The following is a 24605-nucleotide window of genomic DNA, read 5'->3' on the forward strand; positions in this document are numbered from 1 at the left end:
GCAGGGCCTAGCCTTGCCTCGGGTCCTGGCCTGGAATAACGTAGAATTTAGAATCACTTTTCCCAAACCCCTTTTTAACTTGAGGGTGGGTTACTGTTCCTTGTAAGCCCAATAAACTTTCAAACAGGCCAGTTTATTTGCATGGATGCCTAGAAGAGGGGTCTGGGTACCTAGATCACTACAGAGCCCCATGGGAAAAGCCCAGTAGATCCTTGGTGTCATAGGCCACACCCGTACGGCTTCTAATTGTTCTAAGGCAGGAGCTTCGTTCAGAGCGCTGTGAGACAGCTACTCAGATGAGGAAATCCAGCCCCCATGCAGCAGCCACTCCTGGGCATAGCAGGGTTACTCTCAGCCCATTTTTTTGATATCCCTGTCCTTGCAAAGGGATGTAAAGAGAAAACAAAGCCAGAGTGGAATGGGAAGCTTATGCTGAAACAGTGCATGTAAATTTGAAGATCCACAACAGGACGGGCCACTTGTGGGGTCACAGGGCCCCTACGGCAAGAGAGCAGGAGGGTACGGCCAGGAGTGGTGAGTGGGAGCCCTGTTGTCTCCAGAGGGTGCCCAATGTCACCCGTCCAGAGGCCTCCCCACCTGCCTGGACATCCAGTCACTACCACTCATCTATCCCCAGCCGAGGTCATCTTGGGCACACCCTGGTCTCCTTGTTTACTGGCTGTGTCTGCAATAGGAACAAGGGCAGGGCCCTCCCATATTGGATTCACAGGGGAGGGGGCTGTGCTGTGGCACCCCCTGACATTTCCCCTAGCAGCCAGCCCTCACTGGGCACTCCAGGGGAAGGGGGTGCAGGCATGAAGGGCCCTGCTGAGGCTGCAGCTGCAGGAACAGGCCCCTCAGTGTCTTACTCCAGGGTGGGGCCCTGCCCAGGGAAGGCTTCCAGGAGGCTCTCCTGACTCTGGGTGGGGACAGTTTTGTTTACTGGAAAAGTTCACCTATCATGGCATGAACATGTGAAAGTCCTCTGAGGTCATCTGCTTGAGATTCAGTGAAGGGAAATGGCTCAAGGGTCACACCTGAGGTCTGGGCAGAGCCAGAGCCAGAGCCGTTAAGATGTCCCGAGGCTCCAGGCAGGACTCACTCCATTCCTCGGCCCTGTCCACCCTTGTCCTCCAACTCTTAGCTGTGAAGTTGGAACACTCACAAAGCCCCAGCACTAGCAGTGGGTGGGGGGTGCTCGGGACAGGACCCCCAGGTCCCTATGTCCCTTACTCGGGCACAGGAGACTCACTGGCCAGAGGTGGGCCAGCCTGGGGCACTGGGACCTCTGCACAGACGGCACTTTGAGGGCCTGTCCCCTGGGGCAGATCTGCGGAGCCCTCACCGAGTCACAGAGCAGGGGTAGGGCTGATACCCCACACACCTGGGGAACTGGACTGATGATACCCTTAGGAGCCGTGTTAAGGGTGGTGTTCCAAAAAGACCTGGAGCTTCCCCAGGCATGCAAAGGGGGAGTGGGCAGGGGGCTCTGCACCTGGCCGCATCCCCAGCTGATTCTGGGTAAAACTAGAGCAGTCAATCAAGACAGAGTTCTAATGATTTAAACTTTTGAAAAGTTGTAAACCACAGCTTTAAGGGGTTAACAGGGCACCAGGCTGATGTTCCTAGCTTAGTCCGTTCTAGATTCTCTGATGGTTCATTCTCCAAGCTCATGGGGGCCATGATGTCCGAGCATGGGGGTGGGGGCTGGAGGGGGCTTGTGGGGAGGAGGGTAGGCCTGGCCCTGTATGTGGCAGTTCCCCAGTCACCAAGCTAGGACTACTGAGTGGCGAGCCACCACCTTAATGTGAGAAGAGGGGAGATGAGGAAAATGATGATCCTCCTCGCACACTTCAGATGACCTCTGCTAGAAAGCAAGGCCTCTAGAGAGGAATTCGCTTTTCAGGTCTCATCAGTCACTTACACCTGAGAGTGAATGAATTTATCAGATCCTTCCTGAGAATAGGATTTTCAGAGAAAGGGGAAGTGGTTGCACACAAAAAGGCACTTAATTCCTGGCCAGGGCAGCAGGCCAGGGAAGGGAGGGGAGAACCAAGCAGGGAGATGCCACGGGGAAGATGCATGGCAGCTCCTTCCCCATCTGGCCAGAGTGGGCCTCGGTGGCTGGGAGCAGGCCCCAGGGACAAAGATGGGTGGGTCCAGGCCTCAGTGAAGGGGGACATCACAGACACAGAGGCACTTGCTGGGAGCAGATGAGACAGGTGACTCGAGTTCTTGAGGGATGCCGTGCCCTGACCCTGGATGTGAGCAGGAAGGAGCAGAGGTCTCTGGGCAGGACGTAGGCCCCATAGTGCTGATGTGCACCTGTGCTGTGCCCTGGGCAGAGGCTGGGTCCCAGCATCTGTTGTGCCTGCTGCAGGGTGAGAAGGTCCCAGCCCCAAGAGGCTGGGCTGGGAAGGAACTGGCTGAGTCTTGCAAATATTCCTGACCCCAGGGCCCTGGCCAAACAGATCCGGAGGCAAAAAGGGAACAGAGGCAATGAGAGGAAGGGGTGCTGCTGTGAGAGGCAGAGGCCTGGCATGAGGGAGGCCCCTTGAGATGAAGACTTGCAGGTCTGTCCTGGCAGGGCTTGTCACACCTGTGGGGCAAAGAGCTGTTAGCACAAGGCAATGGGGTGCTCAGGGATGGAAGGGGAAGGGGGCCACTGGATAGGAAGGCATCTCTTTGCCCAAGCCCCACACCCACAATGAGTCAGAGCCCTGCAATCTGCCAGCTGAAGGGGCAGAGGCTCTGAGAGCTACAGGCAGCAAAACCAGCTGAGGGCTCAACCTTGTTCTCACGGTTGGCTCAGACCAATCTGCATGAGCAGGGATGGGGGCGTTCTGGGTAGACTGTGCGATCGCAGGCCAGTTAATGTGTACACACGGGGGCGATGGGGTCTCCCACAGTGCACTATGGCCCTCTGCTGTAGGGCCAGGCCCCTCCCCACCATTCACCTCAGCGTCCAGCGAGGAGTCAGATTTCTGTCCCCACTGAGTCCTCTTGGTAGCAGACGACGCTTTCTGTGCCTCCTGATTGAGGGTATCAGGGTGGAGATCAGGGACTAAGACCAGGCTCCAAAGGGCCCGGGATCCCCCAGGCCCAGCTCCCAGCCCAGGATGTCCTTTCTCTTCCCACAAGAGAAAAGGAACCCAGACCCACCCCTCCTCTCTGCCAGAGTCTGACCCACATACCCATCCATCCCCCACTGTTTCCACTCCTGAAATGACTCCTCATCTCCCACTGTCCCTCCTCTGTCCCCAATCATCCCACCGCAATGGCCCCACAGTAAGAGACATCAGAGAGGGCCAGGGTACCTGGGGGTCCTGATCTCCAGACTCTTGGGTCCTGCTGATCCACAGGTTGAGTCTTGATGTCACAACCCCTGAGAGCCTCAAGTTCTCCTAAAAAGAGAACCTTCCATCTCAGGGTTTGGGGCCCTTGGCAGCAGCGAGGCATGTTCAGAGGCCCTGGAATGGGATAGGACTCTCCCTCACTCCCATATGCATCCAGCATGTGCCACACATACCTGGGACAGCCCCCTCCCCTTCTCCCAGGGAGCTGTGTGCCCAGCTAAGGAGATGGGCTCAGGAACGTGAATGGGAACTCAAGTGAAGGTTCTGCCAACATTAATTGACACATGAAAACACAGTTTTCCAGCACTGCCACAGCCAAGATTTGGGTTTTGGAGATGTCAGGGCTAATCACCCTAAGGACCCTGGTGGGGCCTGAGCCCCTCACCTTCCGGCTGGAGGCTGGTTCTGCTCGGCTCTGGCCCACCAGTTCCTTCTCAAAGAGGTGACGCTTGCTGGCTACACCCACAGGAGCCACGAATAACTCAGTGCGAGGGGAACCCGGAGACTTGACAGATTCTGATCTCTGGGAACCAAGAACACCAACAGCTGACCCACGCCGAGGAGGGGCAAGGGCCATGCCCACCACTCATCCTGCCCTCCACCCCTCGGGAGAAGCCCCCACCCACCCGTATGGCTGTGTGGTATCTCTCCAGCTTCTCTCCCAACTTCACTGTGTTGGCTGGGAGCTTCATACTGGCACTGCAGGATGGAAGATGGAACAGGCGAGCCAAGTGAGACACCCAGGCAGACCAGGCCTGCCCCCATGGCCTGAGAAGCAGCCCCATCACGCTTTCTCTTTGTGGCCAAGAGAAACGTGGCCCTCCATCACACAGCAGGCTGTGCTGACTCGGCCAAGGTGAGGAACTTACAGACTCCAGGGATTTCCCTCCACTCCCGAGAAACGTCCCATACAACAGGACATCCCCAAGATGTCCCTCCTTCCCTTCTCCTCCATACCTTGTCACTTCCACTGCAAAACACCTCCCGAAGCAGGCCCTTCCTTTCCATCTTCCCCATCACAGCAATCGCCACCTACCTGCTCTCCCGGCCTGCCATCATGAGCTCTCCACATGGCTGCTCCTACCTCAAATCTAATCCTGTCCTTCCAGCTCGGACCCCGCAGGCCTTGGCACAGCACACAAGGCTCTAGTGATCTGGGCCCTCCCCTTCCCTCCCCAACAGTATGCCTGTGTGCTGGCCAGCTGGACACCATGCTCTTCACTCTGCCTTTTCACATGCTGTTCCCTCTATTTAAAACACTATTCCTCCAGTTTTACACGTGCAAACTTCCTACTAGTTCATGGAAAATTGATTGCTCCATGACACCTTCCCCAGCTCTCACAGGCTGAGCAGGTGCAGCTACTCCTGAGCTCCTAGCCCTGGGTTCATATTCCTGTGTCCCTGTCCCTCCTTGGTTGGCCAGTATGCAATGGTATCATGTTTGAGAGAACTGCTATAGGTTCGCTGGGTGGGTATGAGTTGCTTGAGGACAGCAGCTGTGTCATTTGTCTTTGCATTCCTCCTCCTCCACCCCAAGCCTAGCCTAGTGTAGTAGGCTCCAGTAAATGTTCATGGGGCAGATGAATACAGCATGAGTGGATGACATTCCTAACACACAAGCATATCTGCTTCTCAGATCCTATTTCAGTTTTGCTTTTTTATTTCAAAGCATAGTCCTCAGGCTACTTGCATCAACACCACTGAGCCCAGGAATCCTTGTTAAACCTGCAGACCCACAGCCCCCCAGCCAGGCCTGCTGGAGCAGGGGCTTCCCCTCCCTTACACTGTCTGTGGTCTCCCTCCCAGAAAGCCACCTTTCCCTCTCCTAACCTCAAGGCTAAACCCTTAATCCCCTTTTGGGGCCCCACCCAAGCCCTACCTCCTCCGAGCAGCTCTCCCTGATCCCTCCCCCTCCTTGTTCCATCTCATCCCAACTGAGTCCATCCTGTTAATCCCATCCCCCTGCCAGATCTGGAGCCCTGGGCAAGGACTGCACCTTCCTCTCATGTACCCTACTGCACAGCCTGGCACAAGGAGGGCAGGTGCAGGTACTCAGAAAATAGCCTGAATATGGCCAAATAGGAAAGAACCAGAGCCTCCAGGCCGCCCACCTGCGAGTTAGGGTTGTTTCTGAGTTGTCTTTCTTGGGGTTCATCTGAAATGAGAAGGAAAGGCATTGGTATATGGGAATCCCCGGGAAATTGGTGGCCCCCTCGAGTGAGGACAGACATGTCCTCCTCCTCTTCAGACCTCCCACCCCTTCTACCACGGGTCAACCCCCACCAAAGAAATATGTGGACAAGCCTTCATTAAAGATCATTGTTTGTATCTGGAAGACACAGGTTCCCACCCACTAATATGGGTCAGAAGTCTTTCTTCAGGCTTCCTTCTCAGGGCACCTGTAACCACCTATTTCCTATCTGCCTCCCACTGCCCATGAGCTCTGTGGGGGCACCAGTCACTATCGGGCCACCTCTCCAGGGCCTGGCACACATTAGAGGCGTGATACAAAATGACTGAGTGAATGACCCAGTGAACAGAAGAACTAAGAACAAACACCAGGGCAAAACAAGATGAGATTTCCCCAATCCACATAGTTTGTTCTATTGGGACACTGGCAGAGCAGGGAGAACTAGGAGACCCTTGCTGCTCTCTGTTCCTCCCCTCCCCTCCTAGACAAGTCTCCTAGGTGAGGCCAGGAACTGATGAAGGCAGGTGTGGACCTCCCTGCAGCCGAGGACCTGCCCTGCCTGTCCGGTCTTCATGCAGCCCTGGCCTTACCCACTAGGTGGGGCTACTCATGCTTATTGGAACCTACCTCCCAGGTCACTAACCTGCTCTTCTCTGCTGAATACAGCCTTGTCTGTTCAGGGCCACCCACGGGAATCCAAAGCCCATCTCTATCCAGAGGAGCTTCCTACCTAACCTATGGCTTCTATGTTGTAATGGATGCGGGCTTCCTCCACTTGCCCTCCACAGGCTCCCAGACCGGGGTGCCCAGCATTCTCACCCGAAAGGAGATGGTCCTGGGGCTGGAGCGTTTGAGGGAGCTGCTGTAGGTTCGCTGTGTGGGTGAGGACATATCTGCCTCTTCCTCCTTGCTGGGGATTTTCACCTGGATGGAGCAGGGGGAGTATCACACAAGAGGTCTAGGGCCCAGGAGGCCAGGGCAGCCATAGACCCCATGGCTCACCCCAGGAGCTACAGGAAGAGGGGAGAGTGGGACAGCCCTGTGCCTTCTCTCCTGCCTCCTTCATCTGCTGTGGGAGTAGCTCACGGACAAAGTCCCTTGGGGCTAGGGCACCAGGCAGAGCTTTCTAGGGGAGCTTCTAGAAGGATCTGAGGCTTCCCATTAGTCTGCCAGGGTCCTGGAGCCCAGGCCCTGGATGAGGATATGGTGGAGGGCACCAGCTGCTCCCTGCCCCACAGCTGGTGCCCCTTTAAGCTCCAGCAGCCTGCCCCATCTCAGCCTCCCTGCTCTGACCGTGGTTAGAAACAGGCAGGGAAAGAAGAGACTTCCAAGGCCAGCCTGCAGGTGGGAGGATGGAGGGAGCCAGGGAACCAGGGATTACCTGGGTGAGACTGGCCGGCAGGGCCAGCCGGGTGGCAGAGTAGAAGGGTGGGAGGGGCGGGACACTGCCAACCTGGAGTGTGACGGGTGGAAGGCGGGAGGCCACAGTCGGAGGGTCTGAAGCCCCCTGCTCTGTCAAGGAGGGCAGGTTCTTCCCAGGGAGGGCCCTTCCTCTTTGCTCCTTGGTGGTGGATGGGCTTCCTCCAGAGGCTGGCAGCTCCTGCGCCAGGGGCTGCTCTGAGGCTGTGGCCCTCTTTGGGGCCGGCTTGGCATCTGCAGTTGGGCTCTTCTCTGAGGACAGTGCCTTCTCGAAGATGGATGCTTTCTCAGACACCAGCCTTCTTCCTGAGCCCAGTGCCATCCCTGGGGCTGGCGACTTCTCGGAGACACTCGATTTTTCTAGAACAGACTTTTTCTCTGAGCTGTTTCTTTTCTCTGACACTATCTTCTCCGATAGGGATGTCTTCTCCGAGGCCAGCACCTTCTCGGAGATGGAGGTTTTCTCGGAGACCAGACTCTTTTCAGGTGCCGTCTTCTCTGGCATGGATGATTTCTCCAAGACTGGGGACTTCTCTGGAACCCCTTTCTTCCTCCCTCCTGGCTCCCTGCCCATCAAGCTCTCCTCCTCCAGGGCCCAGGGGCCCCGCTGTTCCCGACTCAGTCTCCGGCGAGGTGGGATTTCCAGTTCCTTCTTGGGGACTAGGGGTTGCTGTGTGGCCGGCCCAGGGCTCAAGCTGTCCCTCCCCTCCTCTGCCTCCAGCCTCTCCCGGATGGGGGCCTGTGCAGCCTCCACCACCTGCCGCCTCTGCCTCCGCTCCTGCCGTGTTCTGAGGATGCTCTGGATGTCCTCACCCTCATCTTTGGAGGCTGGGGGCAGTGGCTTGGGCACCTCTGCTTCTTCCATGCTCGGTAGTCTGAGTCAGAAGATGGGAGACAGAATCAGAGGATAGAGGTGGACGAGACCCTAAGTATACTTAACCCAATGGAGATGCTGCCAGGGCCACCAAGGAGGAGGTGAGGAAGTCAGGCCCTGGCCTCCCTGGCTCACCACCACCTTTATCCACTCGATATATTGCACTTCCAAGGTATCATCTGAACAAAGCACTCTATGCTTTTTTTTTTTTTTTTTTTTTTTTGAGACGGAGTCTCGCTCTGTCACCCAGGCTGGAGTGCAGTGGCCGGATCTCAGCTCACTGCAAGCTCCGCCTCCCGGGTTCGGGCCATTCTCCTGTCTCAGCCTCCTGAGTAGCTGGGACTACAGGCGCCCGCCACCTCGCCCGGCTAGTTTTTTGTATTTTTTAGTAGAGACGGGGTTTCACCATGTTAGCCAGGATGGTCTCGATCTCCTGACCTAGTGATCCGCCCATCTCGGCCTCCCAAAGTGCTGGGATTACAGGCTTGAGCCACCGCGCCCGGCCAGCACTCTATGCTTTTTAAAAAGTTTATAAATTCCTATGAAGTCCAACAACTCCATGTTCAGACACAGTCAACAGACCCTGAATAACTAATTTAATATGGGCCAGAGCCTGTGCGGGGCATTGGGGATCAAAAGGAATAAGCATAGTCACTGCCCCTTAGATCAAGACTAAAGATGTCCAGGGATTTGTTCAAGGTCACACAGCTAATTGGTGGGGGAGCTGGGAGCAGAACCTAAGGCTTCTGATGTCCCATTCCACACTCCTGTCAGTTTTGTGGGTGCAGCCGAGACTAGGTGACAGCCACAGGTACTTGTGCAGCCCAGCTCTGGACATCCTCCAAAGTCTGGGGCCAGGCAAGGCTAGGGGAGGGGGGAGGGGAGGAGAGAGGGGAAGGGGGAGAGGAGAGGGGAGGGGAAGGGGGATGGGGGAGGGAAGGGAGGGGAGGGGAGGGGAGATCAACACAGCCCTGTTCTCCCTTCTTGGCGACCCGAAGAAACAAAAGCAACATGAGAGGATTGTCCAAAACCCTTAGCACCCGGCCTCCAGCAAAAGGAGATTCTTTTCCTTCCTCACCACCCTGCTCTCCATGTGCTTTCAGGCAAGTTAGCTTACTGTCTGGGCCTCAGTTTTCAAATCTGCAAATTGGGCTTGTTAGGAAGCAAAATGAGACTCGTGAGGGTGCCCAGCACAGTCCTGGCATATAGGTGGCATTCAGTAAACCCCAGGCTCTTCCCCACCTCATAATCCCAAAATCTAGATGGCAAAACTAGCCCCAGGGTTCTTCTCCTCAAAAGTAAATTATAGGCCAGGAGCAGTGGCTCACGCCTGTAATCCCAGCACTTTGGGAGGCCAAGGCGGGCGGATCATGAGGTCAAGAGATCGAGACCATCCTGGCCAACATGGTGAAACCCCATTTCTACTAAAAATACAAAAATTAGCTGGGCATGGTGGTGCACGCCTGTAGTCCCAGCTACTGGGGAGGCTGAGGCAGGATAACTGCTTGAACCAGGGAGGCGGAGGTTGCAGTGAGCCGAGATTGCACCACTGCACTCCAGCCTAGCAACAGAGCAAGACTTACTCTCAAAAAAAAAAAAAAAAAATTAAATTAAAAAAAAAGAATTAGTAAATTAAATTATAGAGGGTCAGGGTTAGAGGGAGGCAGCCTGAAGAAGGAGGTGGGAGCTTGACAAATCTGGATGGACATTCTGGCCCTGCCACTCTTAAGGTACATGATCTCAGCAAGATCTCAGCTGTTTCTCCACCTGTAAAATGGGATAACAATACCTCTCTCCCAGGGATATGGTGAGAATTACATGAGCTATGGCCATAAAATGTCCAGCACAGTATTGGCTCATGGATGGTCAACAAAAAGTAGCAAGCATTGTTATGAAGAGGACAGAAGCTGGCAGGACTGAGCCTGGGGAAGGTGGGGAACTTGAAGTTCATCATCACACCCTTCAGCCTCATTTCCTGGACCCCAACTCCCTGAGCAGACCGAACATGGTGCACTCAGTCCGAGGCAGCCAGTCCATCCCCATCAATCAGGATAGAAACCTGAGCACCTACCTCTCAGAAGCAGAGGTCTGCCGGTCCCCATTCTGGCTGAGCCTGGGAGCCTCATCATCCGTCGTGGAGCTCAGGTTGCGGTGCCGCCGCCTGCGCTCACGCTCCTGCTCCTCCTCATCCTCCAGAGTCCACTGCCGGGCAAGGCTGGGGGAGGGGAGGAGAGGGTCAGCACAGCTGGGGAAACCCAGGACCCTCCTGAGGCAGGCTCCTGTAGGGCTGGGAGAAGAGACCAAATGCCCTCTAGGCCTGTACTGGCTACAAGTGGCTCAGAAGCGCTTGAAACGTGGCTGGTGTGAACCGAGGCATGCTGTGTGAAATGCACGCTGGGTCTTGAAGACCAGAAAAAGGTCTCATTAAGAACTTTGTACATTGGCCAGGCGCGGTGACTCATGCCTGTGATCCTAGCACTTTGGGAGGCTGAGACAGGGGGACTGCCTAAGCTTAGGAGTTCGAGACCAGCTTGGGCAACATGGCAAAAACCCATCTCTACTAAAAACACACACACACACACACACAAAATAGCCGGGCATGGTGGCGCACACCTGTAGTCCTAGCTACTGAGGAGGCTGAGGCATGAGAATCACTTGAACCCAGAAGGCAGAGGTTGCAGTGAGTTGAGATTGTGTCACTGCACTCCAGCCTGGGTGACACAACAAGACTGTCTCGAAAAAGGGGGGAAAAAAAAGGAAGAAAAAATTGTGTATATTGATTGTGTGTTGAAATGGCAATATTGTGGATATATTGGGGTAAATGAGCTATAGTATTAAAATTAATTTTGTTTTTCCCTTTTTTTTTTTTGGAAACAGCGTCTCGCTCTGTTGCTCAGATTGGAGGGCAGCAGCGCGATCACAGCTCACTGCAGCCCCAACCTCCTGGGCTCAAGTGATCCTCCCACCTCAGCCTCCCGAGTAGCTGGGACTACAGGTGTGCATTACTACACCTGGTTAATTTTAAAATTTTTTATAGAAATGAGGTCTCACAATGTTGCTCAGGCTGGTCCTAGACTCCTGGGCTCAAGCAATCCTCCTACCTTGGCCTCCCAAAGTGCTGGGATTACAGGCATGAGCCACTGCGCTGGGCTCCTTTTTACTTTTTTTTAACGTGACTACTCAAAAACTTAACATTTTAGGCCAGGCGCAGTGGCTCACACCTGTAATCCCAGCACTTTGGGAGGCTGAGGAGGGTGGGTCATCTGAGATCAAGACTTGGTGAAACCCTGTCTCTACTAAAAATACAAAACAAACAAACAAAAAAATTAGCTGGGTGTGGTGGCGCATGCCTGTAATCCCAGCTACTCAGGAGGCTGAGGCCAGAGAATCACTTGAACCTGGGAGGTAGAGGTTGCAGTGAGCCAAGATAGTGCCATTGCACTCCAGCCTGGGCAAGTGAAACTCCACCTTAAAAAAAACTTAACATTTTAAATGTAGTTCAAATTATACATCTATCAAATTCCTACTAAAGCTGCAGGGCTTTGGATTAGACCGGGGTTTCTCCAGCTCAGCAATGTTGACACTTTGACCAGACAATTCCATGTCGGGGGCTGTTCTGGATCACAGGATGTTTAGCAGCATCCCTAGCCTCTACCTGCTGGGTGCCAGTAGTACATTCCCCAGCTGGGACAACCAAAGTGTTTCCTGACATTGCCAAATGTCCCCTGGGGGCAGTCACCCCAGATAGGAACCACTGGTTTGAACTGTACTCTGGACCCAAGGATGAGAATGGGGCGCCTCCGTCCCTGGGGGTGACCAGGAATGTGGAAGGGCGGGCCTGGTCCTGCCTGAAGGAAACAGATGGACTTGCCAAGTGCCTTTCTCTTTTTGGTCCTGGGATCCTTAGGTAATACCCATCAGTGGACAGTCATGGAGGTATTTCCTCAGTTACTCAGTTCCCCATGGAATTTCTTAGCGTTTGGGAAGGGAAGACTTACAAAACCACTTACACCTGGAAAAAACTCCAATATCGCCTTCCCTTCACTTTCCCAGGGGCTCCTGGAGCCTCCCTCACCTATCAGATGGAAAGAGCTTCATGGAAAGAGTTGAGCCACGGAGCTCCACAGAGTTGGATGAAAATCCAGACAACTTTCACTTCTCCGGGGAGCAAGGGGATCACACACCCTACTTTTGGTTCCTGCCCCAGTCATTCTTCATTCATGGGGCCAAGCAGGCATTCTACAGTCAGTCAGCCAACCCCACCAGTCTATGCATCTACTACTAGCCCACACACCCACGTACTCAGCCACCCACCTGTTTCCACCATCTTTATCCACCTGCCCTACCTACCACCTCCCACCAGCCCATCTTCCATCCAACCCACCCCTTCCAATCCAACCAAAGAGCAAATGAAAACTGAGTGACTGTGACAGGCCAGCACCATGTCAGGAACTGTGTGGGGGTCACAGAACATGGCAGGGTCTCTGCCCTGGAGATATTGACAAACCAGTGAAAAAGAGAAGTGTGTCCACCAATAACTCCCCCAACCAAAGTGCAGAAGTTGTTCTGCACAGTGAGAGAACAAATGCTATAGGCCAAGGTTATCAGAAAAGGCTCATGGAAGAGATGAACCTGGGCTGCATCTCAGTGAACAAACAGGCTTTCAATGGGGTGGGGCTGGCAGTCCAAGCAGAGGGAAGGTACCAGGATTCAGGGTTTGCTGGGGGCAGGAAGCTGAGTTTCACTCTGGGAGACAGGACGGGGTGTGAGCAGGGAAGTACCAGGCTGTGAAAGTCAGATGGAGGAGCCCTTCCCGGCACCTCCCTGTGGCTCCCCCTGCATTGTCTGCAAATCAGGTTAAAAGGTTCTAGAAAAGGCCTCTGTCTTGCCTCCCAGAGTTATAGCAACGACTGCAAGGCCTCCCCTTGCCACTGCCAGATGCCAAACTCTCTACCTTTTGCTGTCCCAGCCTCTCCTGCTGCCCAGCCCTAGTTCCCACTGAGCCTCTCTCCTCTGCAGGGAGACTTTGGTAAGGCAAGGTCAGGTGATCTGGTTTCTAGTCCTCCTGCCCTTGGGCAAGTCACTTCCTTTTCTCTTCCTCTGTTTTCCCTCCTAAAATGAGAAAATGAACCACATGACTGCTCCGATTTTTTTCTAGGTCCAGCATCCCCTGGATTGAGCCAATATTCATGAAAAAATTACTTCTGAGGACCCACTATGTGCCAGGCATGATTCTAGGGGCTGGGAACAGCCAGGAATGAGACCAACAGGGTCTTCCCCTTGACGGAGCACATTTCCAGCATGGGGGAGTCAGACCATGAACAAGGAAATGAGCCCATGAACAAAATGACACCAGCTAAGTGTCACTAGGACAAGGGAACAAAGTAAGGAACATGAGAGAAGGTGGCTGGATGGGGAAGCCCCCTAGGAGAGGCCTGGTTCATGAGAAGTAGGCAGCAGAGCTGGATCTGGCAGCCAGTGTTCCAGAAGGAGGATCCAGCCAGTGCAGAGCCCACATGTGAGGAGCTGGGTATTCAGAGGAAGATGGGAAGCCAGGGCCAGAGTGGCCCTCAGGGAATTTGGAGAGGGAGGCAAGGCCAAAGCAGAGGGCCTTGAAGAACAGGAAAAGGACTTGGGTTTTATTCCAGGTGTGCTGGAGAGCCCTGGAGAGTGGTACACAAAGAAACAACATGATGGAATCGCTGTATTTTTAATCTCTCTGGCTGCTGTATGAAAAAAAAAAATTGAAAAGGTTAGGCGAGAGAGGAAACAGGGGTCAGAAGGCACCTGCAATCCCATAGGCGAGAACTAGAGCTATGGTGGCTTGAACTGGGGTGATGACAGAAAACATGTGGGAAAAGTGACAGATTTGGGACATGTTCTGAAGATACAGCCACCAGGGTTGGCTGTTGGATTGGATGTTGGGTGGCAGGAGGGGGAGGAAAAGAGAAAAATCAAGAACTGCTAGATTTTGGGCCTGAGTTATTTCTGGAGCTGCCATTAATAACGTAAGAAAGACTAGGGGAAGGAGTGCAGTGGGCTGTTGGGTCGTAGTGGGGAGGGACAAGGAGGAGATGAAGAGCTGTGCTTCTGGTTTGTTCCAAGGGAGAAGACACCAGTGAAAAGCAAAGATCAAGACGCTGCAGCCAGGGAGCTCAAAGGAAACCAGAGGAGGGCGTTGGCATGAACAGGGGAGTGAAGGCCTCAGTCAGATGCTGCTGCGAGGGGAACGAGACCAGGACGGAATTGTGAGCACAGAGGCACCAGGTACCACAGGAAAAGCAGATCCCAGGACTGTGCCAGAGTCTGAGCAGGCTGGCGGGGGTAAATGGAAACCAAAAAAGGAGTTAGTGAGTAGCAACAACTCTTTTGAGAAGCAAATAGCATGGGACAGTAGTGGCCGGGCACAGTGGCTCACGCCTGTAATCCCAGCACTTTGAGAGGCTTAGGCAGGTGGATCACCTGAGGTCAGGAGTTCGAGACCTGCCTGGCCAATACGGTGAAACCCTGTCTCTACTGAAAATACAAAAATTAGCCAGGCATGGTGGCAGGCACCTGTAATCCCAGCTTCTCAGGAGGCTGAGGCAGGAAAATGGCTAGAACCCAGGAGATAGAGGTTGCAGTGAGCTAAGATCATGCTGCTGCACTCCAGCCTGGACAACAGAGCAAGATTCCACCTAAAAAAAAAGGGGGGGATGTGGACAGTAGCTAGAGGAGGATGTGGGCTCAAAGAATGCTTTAAGGTATAATTTACATAAATGTACAGATCTTAAGTTTTTCTTTTTTCTTTTTTTTTTTTTTTTTTTTTGATGAGCAAACAAAGGAGGGAGTGGAGAAGGTCTGAGAGGGTTGAAAAGAGTGTGACTGGCTGGGCATGGTGGCTCATGCCTGTAATCCCGGCATTTCGGGAGGCCAAGGTGGGAGGATTATTTGAACCCAGGAGTTTGAGACCAGCTTAGGCAATGAAGCGAGACCCACGTCTTTATATAAGAAAAGAGCAACTGAGTTGTCCTGCAGTGAGAGAAACAACCGCAGGATAGGGTGTCTTTCATGTCTAGTGCCCAGCACGGCGCCTGGCACCCAGCAGGTGCTGACAAATGTGGAAGAACAAGTAAGTGTCAATTTCAGGAGTGCTGGGCTCTCCTCCTCCCTAGAAATTACAAAACCTCTTCCTGGATGCCAAGGCACACAAAGGGGAAACAAAGCCCACTCCTCCCCCAAAGGCAATCTGCCCGGCTGTCTGCCCAGGGAAGGTGAGTGCCTGCCCATCACCCCAAGGGGAAAGGAGGTGCCTTTGGAGGAGAACCTTCCAGACCCTCCCAATTCTGCCAGCAGGGCAGCTCTTCCTGGTGAGAACCTCAATCCCTCCTCCATCAGTCACACCTCTACTTCCTCAGGGGAGATGGAGAGGAGCCCACATCAAACTTTCCCCCTATGACCTTGGCCACAGAACTTAAACAAGATTCCCCTGGGCCTCTGCATGACTCCCGTGAGCTCTGGGCATTTGTAGATTGAACATTCATCATTCATTCATCCTTCATTCACTACACACAAACAGATGCTCTCTTATGAGGCGGGTTCCAAAGTCCCACCTCTCCTCAGTTTTCTTATTCAGACTTAGAAACGCCAACTTCGGCTGGCTTACATATGAGGCCACATCTCCAGCTCCCTCCCCTGGATGCACCTTGTCCACAGCCTGGAAATAGCTCTTGCCCTCCAAAGCTGAGGGATCCAAACACTGGGGAAAGTGACCCACAAAGCCCAGAACGCCTCTCCCCTGACCACACCCACAGCTGGCTGAGCTGGAGCCTCCAGGATTCCTAGGTCTTGAGCCACCCAGCTCCCACATGCCACCCTCAGCCCTTGGGGAAGTGGCCAATTTGTTTATCCTCCTGTGGGGCCCTGGATGGTGCATGAGCACTCAGGGCCTGGTCTCCTGGGGGGTCTCCAGGGCTGAGCTGCAGGACTCAGAACCCAGGGATCCTTGAGTGTCCCCAAGCTTTACACTAAGACCCCACAGCTCACCCAAGGTGACATGGCCACCATCCCTGCTGCTTGGCAATCATGGGGCTGCCTTCAACCCTGACATCTGGCAAAACAGGAGTCCCTACAGCAGCACCACCCCACCCTGGGGAGAAATGTTATCTCGGATAAGCACAAATTATGAGGAGGGAGGGAAGGGCAAAGGCCAGTCCCCAGGAGGGGACTCAGTGGGTACAGTTGTTGAAGCCCCAGTAATAAATAAAAAATTGAGGGCTCAAAACAGTGTTGGGCACTTGTTGAACATGGTGAATACGAATAAATCCATAACTAAAGGAATAAGGGGGGAAGTGAGCACACTCGTGGAAGTGCTTACTCTAACACCAGTCACTGTTCTAATACCCCTGGCATTCATCTTTACAACAGCCACTGGGTGTGGTGGCTCACACCTGTAATCCCAGCACTTCAGGAGGCCAAGGCGGGCAGATCACTTGAGGCCAGGAGTTCAAGACCAGCCTGGCCAACATGGTGAAACCCCATCTCTACTAAAAATAGAAAAAAAAAACAGCTGGGTATGGTGACGCACGCCTGTAATCCCAGCCATTCAGAAGACTGAGGCATGAGAATCACTTAGAACCCAGGAGGCAGAGGTTGTAGTGAGCCGAGATCATGCCACTGCACCCCAGCCTGGGTGACAGAGCGAGACTCTGTCCATCTCCTATATAAAGAAACTGAGGCTCAAAAGAGTCAACTGTCCCAGGATTGCACAGCTAATAAAAACAAGAAACCAAGATTTAAATATAGGTCAGCCTCTCAAAAGCACCTACCCTTAACCACCATACCAAGTGCCAGAAAAGGATGTCCAGGGAGGGCCGGCCCAACCCAGAGTGAGCTTAACAGCTGAACCCTCAGGGGAGGGAACAGAGGCCCAAGAGGGCATCTAAAGGTGTGGTATTCCCCCACTCCAGGACAGGTTGGGGCCCAGGGCAAAGCCTGGGAGGGCAGAGGTTTGGGAAAACCCCATGGCCCATGCAACATTGACCTTCAAACCCCAGAGCAAGGCCCAGGGTGAAACCTGCAGGCCCCAACAGCTGGGGAGGCTCTGCTGCTCCTACTAGCTGAGGCCACAGCACCAGCCAGCTGCCTACCACTCCTTCCCTCTCCACAACCCTTTCCCCAACCTCCTGGCCTTCATTTGGGGACACACATCCATCTCGGTGTCTCCACGTAATGCTGCTATCCTCCCCACTCCAGACTTCAACTCCATCCTTTGGAGATGGGGGTCCTCTTTTTCTCTTAAACAATTCTAAAGGACATTTTGCCCTGTTACTCACTAGGGAGCTTGTTTTGACCTCTCACCTGGGAATTTTCTTCCTGAAGTCTAACTTCCATCTATTCTGCAGCAACTGATGGCAGGGATTTAAGTGAAGTGGTTAAAAGTCATGTTTAGCAGTAGAACCCATTTTCCCAAATTGAATCAGACAGAAGCCCATTATACAATAGATTAAGGCTCAGCTGCTCTGCTTAAAGCTGGGAGAGGGTGAGAAGGCTGCCCCAGATGCATTTTGTGGAACCCTGGGGCTCAAGGAGCATAATTTGCAAATCTTGGGGGCTGGGGATAGGGAAGGGAGGACAGAGGAGGGATGGGAGGGCATGCCCATGACCTTGGCCAGTCTCCTGAACCTGAGCAGGGCAGGCCTTAAGCTCCCCTTCTGCATGGTCACTGTGGGGGGTAACTCAGGTCTCTTCCAGCCCCAAAGGTCTAGAGAGAGGTGTCGGGAGAACCCAGGGCAGCAACTGGAAGTAGGAGGGCGGCTCAAGGCCCAGGCAGGGAAATGATTAACCACTGGCTGTTCAGTCCCAGGCACTCTTAGATCAACCCCTCACCCCCTGCAGACAGGCCTGGCCCAGCCTCACTGGTCACCAGGCCAGTCCAGGGAGAAAAGGACAAGGCCTCTGACCAGGGCACCCAGCCAGCCAGCTCACCACTGCCCCCCATCCCATCCCAGGGCTGGAGGACTTGAATTTCTGCTCTATGCCAAGGATGGGCTGCAGGCTGGCCCCCAGCTACCCACCTACCTCTCCATCCACCTCCCCACCTGGGGCCATGCTGTCACACCCTAGCACGGTCCTCCCCAGCCCAGGAGGCTCCGTTGACAGTGACTCACAGCCCTTTCCTGCCTGCCCGCTGAGGCTTGTTCACCCAGGGAGCGGAGCGGGAGCGGTCCTCTGTTCCAGGTGCTTCATCAGGGTGACTGTTGGCAGCAGCTGCATCTGCCCACGGGGCTCTATGAGGGCTGGGACCATGCAGGGAGGGCAGGCCAGGGGCCCCTGTGGCAGGACTGGTTTCCCAGAGCTTCCCTGGCACTTACCCTGGACATCTTGTGGGAACTTGGCTGTAGCTACATGAGTCCATGTCCATCTGAGCAGTGGACAAGCTTAGGCCAGACCTTGCTCCCATTTTCAAAGTTCCAGTGCCCCAGCTGCCTCCCCCCACACACCCCCATGCATATCCAGGCATGCTTTCAGACACAAAATCACATATATCCCACCAGACTATGAACTTCTGAAGAAGGAGTGTCTGGTTTGTATTTTTAACCCAATGCACAGTCTTCAATAAACAATTCGACTGAACATATGCAGACTAACAAGCTCAAGACTCAGCAACATTAAGAACCAACTCCACACGCAGATGTCTCATCTCTTCATAGGCCATAAACACACTTGTCCATAAGTACACCACACACACACACACACACAAGCATACATTCATAGGCACAGGTAGGTCCACATCTAGAAGCAAAGACACTCCCACATCAACCCCCAGGCACACTGACCCACATGCAAAGTCCAAGACCTTGACTCCTCAGCCGCACCCTCAGCACAGATCTTCCTCTGTAGCAGCCTGGGTTTCTTTTCCAGAGCACTGAGTTCCCTCCATTCCTGGGGCTTACCTTTTCCCCTCTCTAGAGCCCATGGGCTGCCCACAGTGCTTCAGAGTACTGTGAGGTCTTGAGGGTCTGGGGAGGTGGCCCCCCACCCCCAGTCCCAGGCGATGAGCTGCTATGGAGAGGCTAAGCCTGAGACAATGAGGTAGTTCTGGAGCGCTTAAGGGAGGGCGGGAGCGGGGTAGAGGACATACTAGAGCACTGGAAAAACCTGTGAAAGATGCCTTGATGGGGAAAGCCTGCAGGACCCAAACGGCTGGAGGGTGCTGGTCTGCACCTGGCAGAAATAGCCCTGGCTCAGGAAAGGCCAACACCCAAATGCCCACCTGGGAGGGGCCAAGACGCTAATGTCTACCTGGCTAGAAAGGGATCAAAAGAGCAGGCTCCAGCTCTGAGCTATTGCAGGAGCCTCAGTTTCCTTAGGGACAAGATGGGGGAGGGAGGCGCCCAGTGGAGGAATGAGGTGAAAATGCTCACAGGGGGCCTTCTTGGCAGAGGTTCAGGGTCGCTCCAAGAGAAGTCAGTAGAGGTCACCAATCTCTATGAGGGGTGCCGCCTTCTGAACACCCACCTTCCCCAGGCCTCTGGGACCCTGATAGGATGTCCAGTAGGCAGGGAAAGGATGCCTCATCCCCTGACCCTTTAGGAGACCAGTGTACAAATATTGTAGCAGCACAGATGAGGATGGACACTATCTTAAGGTTCTCAGCCCAGATGCCACCCCAAAATGCCATGCTGAGATTTTGAGCCTCCTTGGTGGGAGATGGGTCTGCTTCCCTCCAGTCCTTTTCACTGACCCCTCCAAGACGGCTCTCCCTGCTCCTCCGCCTCCCAAGAGGGGCTGTGGGACACCTCCCAGGGGTCCTCTCCGCCGGAGACACACTCAGGAATGAGGGAGACTTCTCTCAGGAATGAGGCTTGGAGGTTACTCTGAACACCTCCACAATCCCCCAAAACGTTCCTTCCTGCTTCCACCTTCCACAGGGAGGCCATACCCCAGGGGGCGTCCAGACTGGGGACCAGCCTTCCCCCAAGTACCCTGTGTGGGACCTCAGGCCCCGATGGGAGAAGACCTACCCTGTAACCTCAGGGTCCCCGAGTTTGGCCCCAATCCTGTCTCCCGCGAGTCGCAGCAAGACCAGGGTCCAGCCTTGGTGTCAGGGTCCCAGGCGGGGAGGAGGCCGGTTCCCGGGGAGAGGAGACCCAAAAGCTCCCCGCCGACCCCGCGCCCCTCCCGGCTCCCTCGGGCGCTCACCTGGACAGCGCGGACCAGTCCTTCCTGCTGACAGCCATGCTGCAGGAGCCCCGCGTGGCCGCCCGCGCCCCGCCGGCCGCCGCCTCACCTGGCGCCCCTCCCCCGCCCGCCCAGGTGGGGTCACATGGCCGCTTATCTCACCCCCGCGCGCCCCGGCCGCGCTCCGATTTGCCGACCCGGGAGCGGCCTCTGGGGTGTGGGCGTCCCAGACAAAGCCGCATTGATCGCAGCTCAGGCCGGCCGGGCCGCGAGGCCGCAAGCGCTGGGTGGACCGTCGGACGGATCGCGGGACCGACCGACGGACGCCCGGGGCCGGCGTGGGGCTGGTCGGCTGCCCGGGGCGAGGGCGGGAGACTTCCTGCTCAGAACCAGTCCGACCAGCTTGGCGCTGGGCCGCCTCCCCGCGCTGTGTCGCGGCCCGGGTGCCGGGGAGCTGGGCTGGGGGGCGGGGACCCTTGCCGGGAACCCGACTTAGCCCGGAGAAGCTCAAGAGCAAGAAGCCGAGCGGAAAAGTTAGCGCAGGTACTGTAATCTCGGAGCGCCCGCGCCTTCTGGGCCCCTTTCCAGAGAACGCCCTCCCCACTCCCAGGCTTCAGAACCCACCCGGGCCCACCGCCCCAGTAGGCCTGGCTGAGATGAATGGGGCTTTGCTTTCTGAGCTGCACATAAAACACGCCCCTGGTAGAGCCAGCCCCACCCAAAGGGAGAATCTTAGACTCAATTCAGCAAACATGTGTGTGCCCACAGCCTGAAAGCACAAATATGTCAAAGGCACTGTCCTTGCTCTCTGATACTGGACTTTGGCTGAAGTGGCAGGGTGTATAATAGGGGCAGAGGAAGCTCAGTTTTTCTTCTCCGAGGAAAGATTAAACACAGATATCTAGGACTCGAATTTTGGAGCACCGTGAGACAGCTCAGGCACCACGGTACCACCTGGCTCCCTTTATGTGCCCATCCGGGCTGGTGCGGGGCCAGGTGCTTTCTTTCCAGGAACCAGCGTCAGGTGGGCTAAGAGAAGGTCAGGTGCTGAGCGTGGGGAATCTTATCTTCCCTGATGGATCTGAAACACAGGGTCAAGGCACAGCTGCAGTTCCTGCCCTGAGAGGAAGGAAGCACAGCCGCCAGCGCCAGGATGAGAAGATAGAAAAGGAGCCGGAGTAGGAACTGCCCTCATGCTCCCAGGCCTCACTGCCCAGCCTCAGCCTCTCTTTGATGCTCATCTCAGGCCCTCCAGCCCTGAGATTCATGGTGAAGGGCAAGCTGGCTGCCGGGCAGAAGCCTGGAAACACACACACACAGCCAGCCTGTTGAGATTCCCCCTCCCAAAGTACCCCCTCCTCCAGGGAGCCTTCCTTCTTGGCATAGGAGGGGCAGGATGAGGTCCAGGACATGAGAACTGTACTGGTAACTTGCACATTTGAGGTCTGATTCTGACGTTTGTGAACTATGTGACTTGGAACAAACTCCCTCAGTTTCCTCATCTGTGGAGTGGATGTTATGATACCTTGCTCTGCTTCCTTCCAGGTTGTGGAAATCGCATGAGTTCCCTGCTAGTGACATTAGAGTGAGCAGATGAACGTCGACAAGGCCCCAGGGAGCTCTGAACAGAGGCTAAGGCAGGCCCTGGAGCTGTTTGCTGTTTACAGGAAAAGAGAAAGAGGGGACCCCAATAGTCTAGGTCCCTGCATCCTCTGACCTGGGGCCTGACACTGTCAGGGAAGCCGCTGTCTCCCTGGGGACCTACTGAATGTTCTTCCCATGGCTGGTCAGTGGTAACACCTCAACACAGGAAGAAAAATACTCCTATGAAGTCATCTGAAGCCTGGTCATGCCAGGGACACTGCATGAAGCCAGGAAACAGTGGGGTTTCTAAAAGCCCAAAATTGAATAGCCTCCCTACAGATATAAAAGCCCAAAGACATGGAAAGTTTGTATGCAGACAACCCTAGAAGTAACGCAAAGTGAATGTCATATATGTTAGTGCCCAGAAAGTTCCTTGAGGGCAGACATTGTACATTTACGGGATACTTTCTAAGTGCCAGCTACTGCACTTGGTGCTGAATCAGTGCATTCATTTCCTGGGGCTCCTGTGATGAAGTGCCACAAACTGGGTGGCTTTAAACAACAGAAATTTACTCTCTCACAGCTCTGAAGGTTGGAAGTCTGCCATCAAGATGTGAGCAGAGTCCAGGCGCAGTGGCTCATGCCTATAATCCCAGCACTTTGGGAGGCCGAGGCGGGCGGATCACAAGGTCAGGAGATCAAGAGCATCCTGGCTAACACGGTAAAACCTTGTCTCTATTAAAAATACAAAAAAAAATTAGCCGGGCGTGGTGGTGGACGCCTGTAGTTCCAGCTACTCAGGAGGCTGAGGCAGGAGAACGGCATGAACCCGGGAGGCGGAGCTTGCAGTGAGCAGAGATCGCGCCACTGCACTCCAGCCTGGGTGACAAAGCGAGACTCTGTCTCAAAAAAAAAAAAAAAAAAGAATGTGAGCAGAGCCAGGCTCTCTCCAAAGACTCTAGAGGAGAATCCTTCCTTGCTTCTTCCTAGAGCTCCTTGGCATACAACTGCATTACTCCAAGCTTTACCTCTCTCATCACACAGCATTCTCCCTGTGTCTCTTGTGTTTGTGTTCAAGTATCCCTCCACTCTAATTTAGTATGACCTCATTTTAGCTTGATTATGCCTGCAAAGACCGTATTTCCAAATAAGGTCACATTCACAGGTACCAGAAGTTATGAATTGAACACATCTTTTCTGGGATGTGTTCTACCCACTGTAATCAACAAGTGGCTTTGACATTCAGTGACACAAAGATGATAAGGACTCAGTTCCTGACCTCAGGACATTCTCAGTCTATCAGTGAAGACACACACATGCTGGTGAACACACACATACACAAGCACACATATACCCCAAGCCTCATTCAACTCAGACTGTGATTAAAAATGAAAATTGTGTCATCAGGAGGGACTGGGGAAGTCTTCACACAAGAAAGAACATCTAAGTTGGGCCTTGAAGGGTAAGTGGAATTCAATTGTCAGAAAGGGCGTAAGGGCATCCAGCTATAGGATACAGCATAAACAAAGACATTGGGACATAAACATGAAAGGTGTGTGTGGAACAGAGAGAAGACTAGTTTGCTTGAAGCACTGAGCCCCTTCCAAGGCTGAAAGGAAACGTTAGAGACAGATAGTAAGGACTTTGTGTGTTGTGCTAAAGAGTGAGTCAGCCTTAGCTGGGTATCGTGACTCACGCCTGTAATCCCAGCATTTTGGGAGGCTGAGGTGGGCGGATCACTTGAGGTCAGGAGTTCAAGACCAGCCTAGGCAACATGGCGAAACCCCGTCTCTACTAAAAATACAAAAAATTAGCTGGGCGTTGTGGCACACATCTGTAATCCCAGCTACTTGGGAGGCTGAGGCAAAAGAATCACTTGAACCCAGGAGGCAGGGGTTGCAGTGTGTCGAGATCACACCACTGAACTGCACTGCACTCCAGCCTTGGCAACAGAGCAAGACTCCGTCTCAAAAAAAAAAAAAAAAAAAAAAAAACAGAACAAAAACAAAAAAACAGCCTTTATCCTGTAGAATAAAGTTGAATATAGAAAATGAGGAGGGTTTGGAGGCAGTGTGGCGAGAGATCACACTGGAAGGGAGACTGCTTAGGGGCTATTTTTTATAGTTGACAAAAGAAATGAAGGCCCTGAGCAAGGGTACCAGGAGGGTGGGGAGGAGAAGGTATTGGCAGGAGTTTTGGAAGGCTGGATGGCTAGGACTGAGTTGATTGACTATGACTTGTGAGGGAGGAGAAATCTAGGTGACTCACATCTCCCTGCTGGAGGGACTGGGTGAATGAGGTGCCATTGATGAGACAGCGATGTGAGAGCAGGGGACCTGGGGAGGGGTGACTTTGGACCTCCAAGGGTTTCTCAGCCTCAGCATTATGGCCATTTCAGCCTGATAATTCCTTGTTGTCGGGGGCTGTCTGTGTATTGCAAGATGGTTAGCAGCATCCTTGGCCTCTACTCATTCGAATTTAAGGTCTCTGAAGACAGCCAGATGGAGCTGCCCAATAGATGATTGGTTGTTGGAGTCGAGAGCTCAGGAGACAGCTTCGCATTGCGTTTTCCGTAATGCAATTACGGAATGCCTCCAAGGGCCCATACTGAATAGGAAGGAGGAGGGAATGACTCCTTGTGAGCAGAGAGGTTGGAGTTCAAGTTATCTGTGCCCATGTCCTGGCTCCCCAAGCATCTTGTAGGTGCCTTGAGAAGAAAAAGAATGTCTTATTTGCCTCAGTATCCCCTCAACACTATGCCTGGCAGAGTTGGTGCTTAATAAAGGTTTAGAGAATTGCACTAACTTGATTTGGGAAGAACAGGAAAACCCAAATAGCCTGAGAGCCCCTGCCCAGAGTAACATTAGGAGGCTGGGTAGGGAAGAAGCTGAGATCAGGTGGGGTTAAGTATCCAGCATCCTTTGTCTTCAGAATCTGCCGAAACCAACTATGAGCTGATGCTCATAGTTGATGCGATTGTAAGTGGTACAACTAGCAAAGGTGGGGATGTCATTCTTGT

The 24605-nt window shown here is 53.9% G+C and overlaps 1 protein-coding gene across 3 annotated transcripts; it reads right to left on the bottom strand.

Moving 5' to 3' along the window:
• Positions 1 to 1927: 1927 nt before the first annotated feature.
• Positions 1928 to 20352, bottom strand: LAD1 (ladinin 1). Of its 3 annotated transcripts, none has more exons than XM_074032357.1 (10): positions 20165 to 20352; positions 9912 to 10055; positions 7001 to 7841; positions 6367 to 6471; positions 5468 to 5511; positions 3983 to 4055; positions 3742 to 3879; positions 3318 to 3404; positions 2958 to 3032; positions 1928 to 2599 (listed from the first exon to the last, which is right to left on the bottom strand). In XM_074032357.1, exons 1-10 carry the CDS (start codon positions 20242 to 20244, stop codon positions 2594 to 2596), a joined length of 1593 nt encoding a protein of 530 aa, XP_073888458.1. In that variant the 5' UTR covers positions 20245 to 20352; the 3' UTR covers positions 1928 to 2593. The 3 variants fall into 3 exon arrangements, with proteins under 3 accessions (XP_073888458.1, XP_005540438.3, XP_045250649.2); XM_005540381.5 differs by lacking the exon at positions 20165 to 20352 and adding an exon at positions 20024 to 20113; XM_045394714.3 differs by lacking the exon at positions 20165 to 20352 and adding an exon at positions 20024 to 20113 and having other exon boundaries at positions 9912 to 10127.
• Positions 20353 to 24605: the final 4253 nt, after the last annotated feature.

Source organism: Macaca fascicularis, chromosome 1, assembly GCF_037993035.2.
Source record: "Macaca fascicularis isolate 582-1 chromosome 1, T2T-MFA8v1.1".
Lineage (NCBI taxonomy): Eukaryota > Metazoa > Chordata > Mammalia > Primates > Cercopithecidae > Macaca > Macaca fascicularis.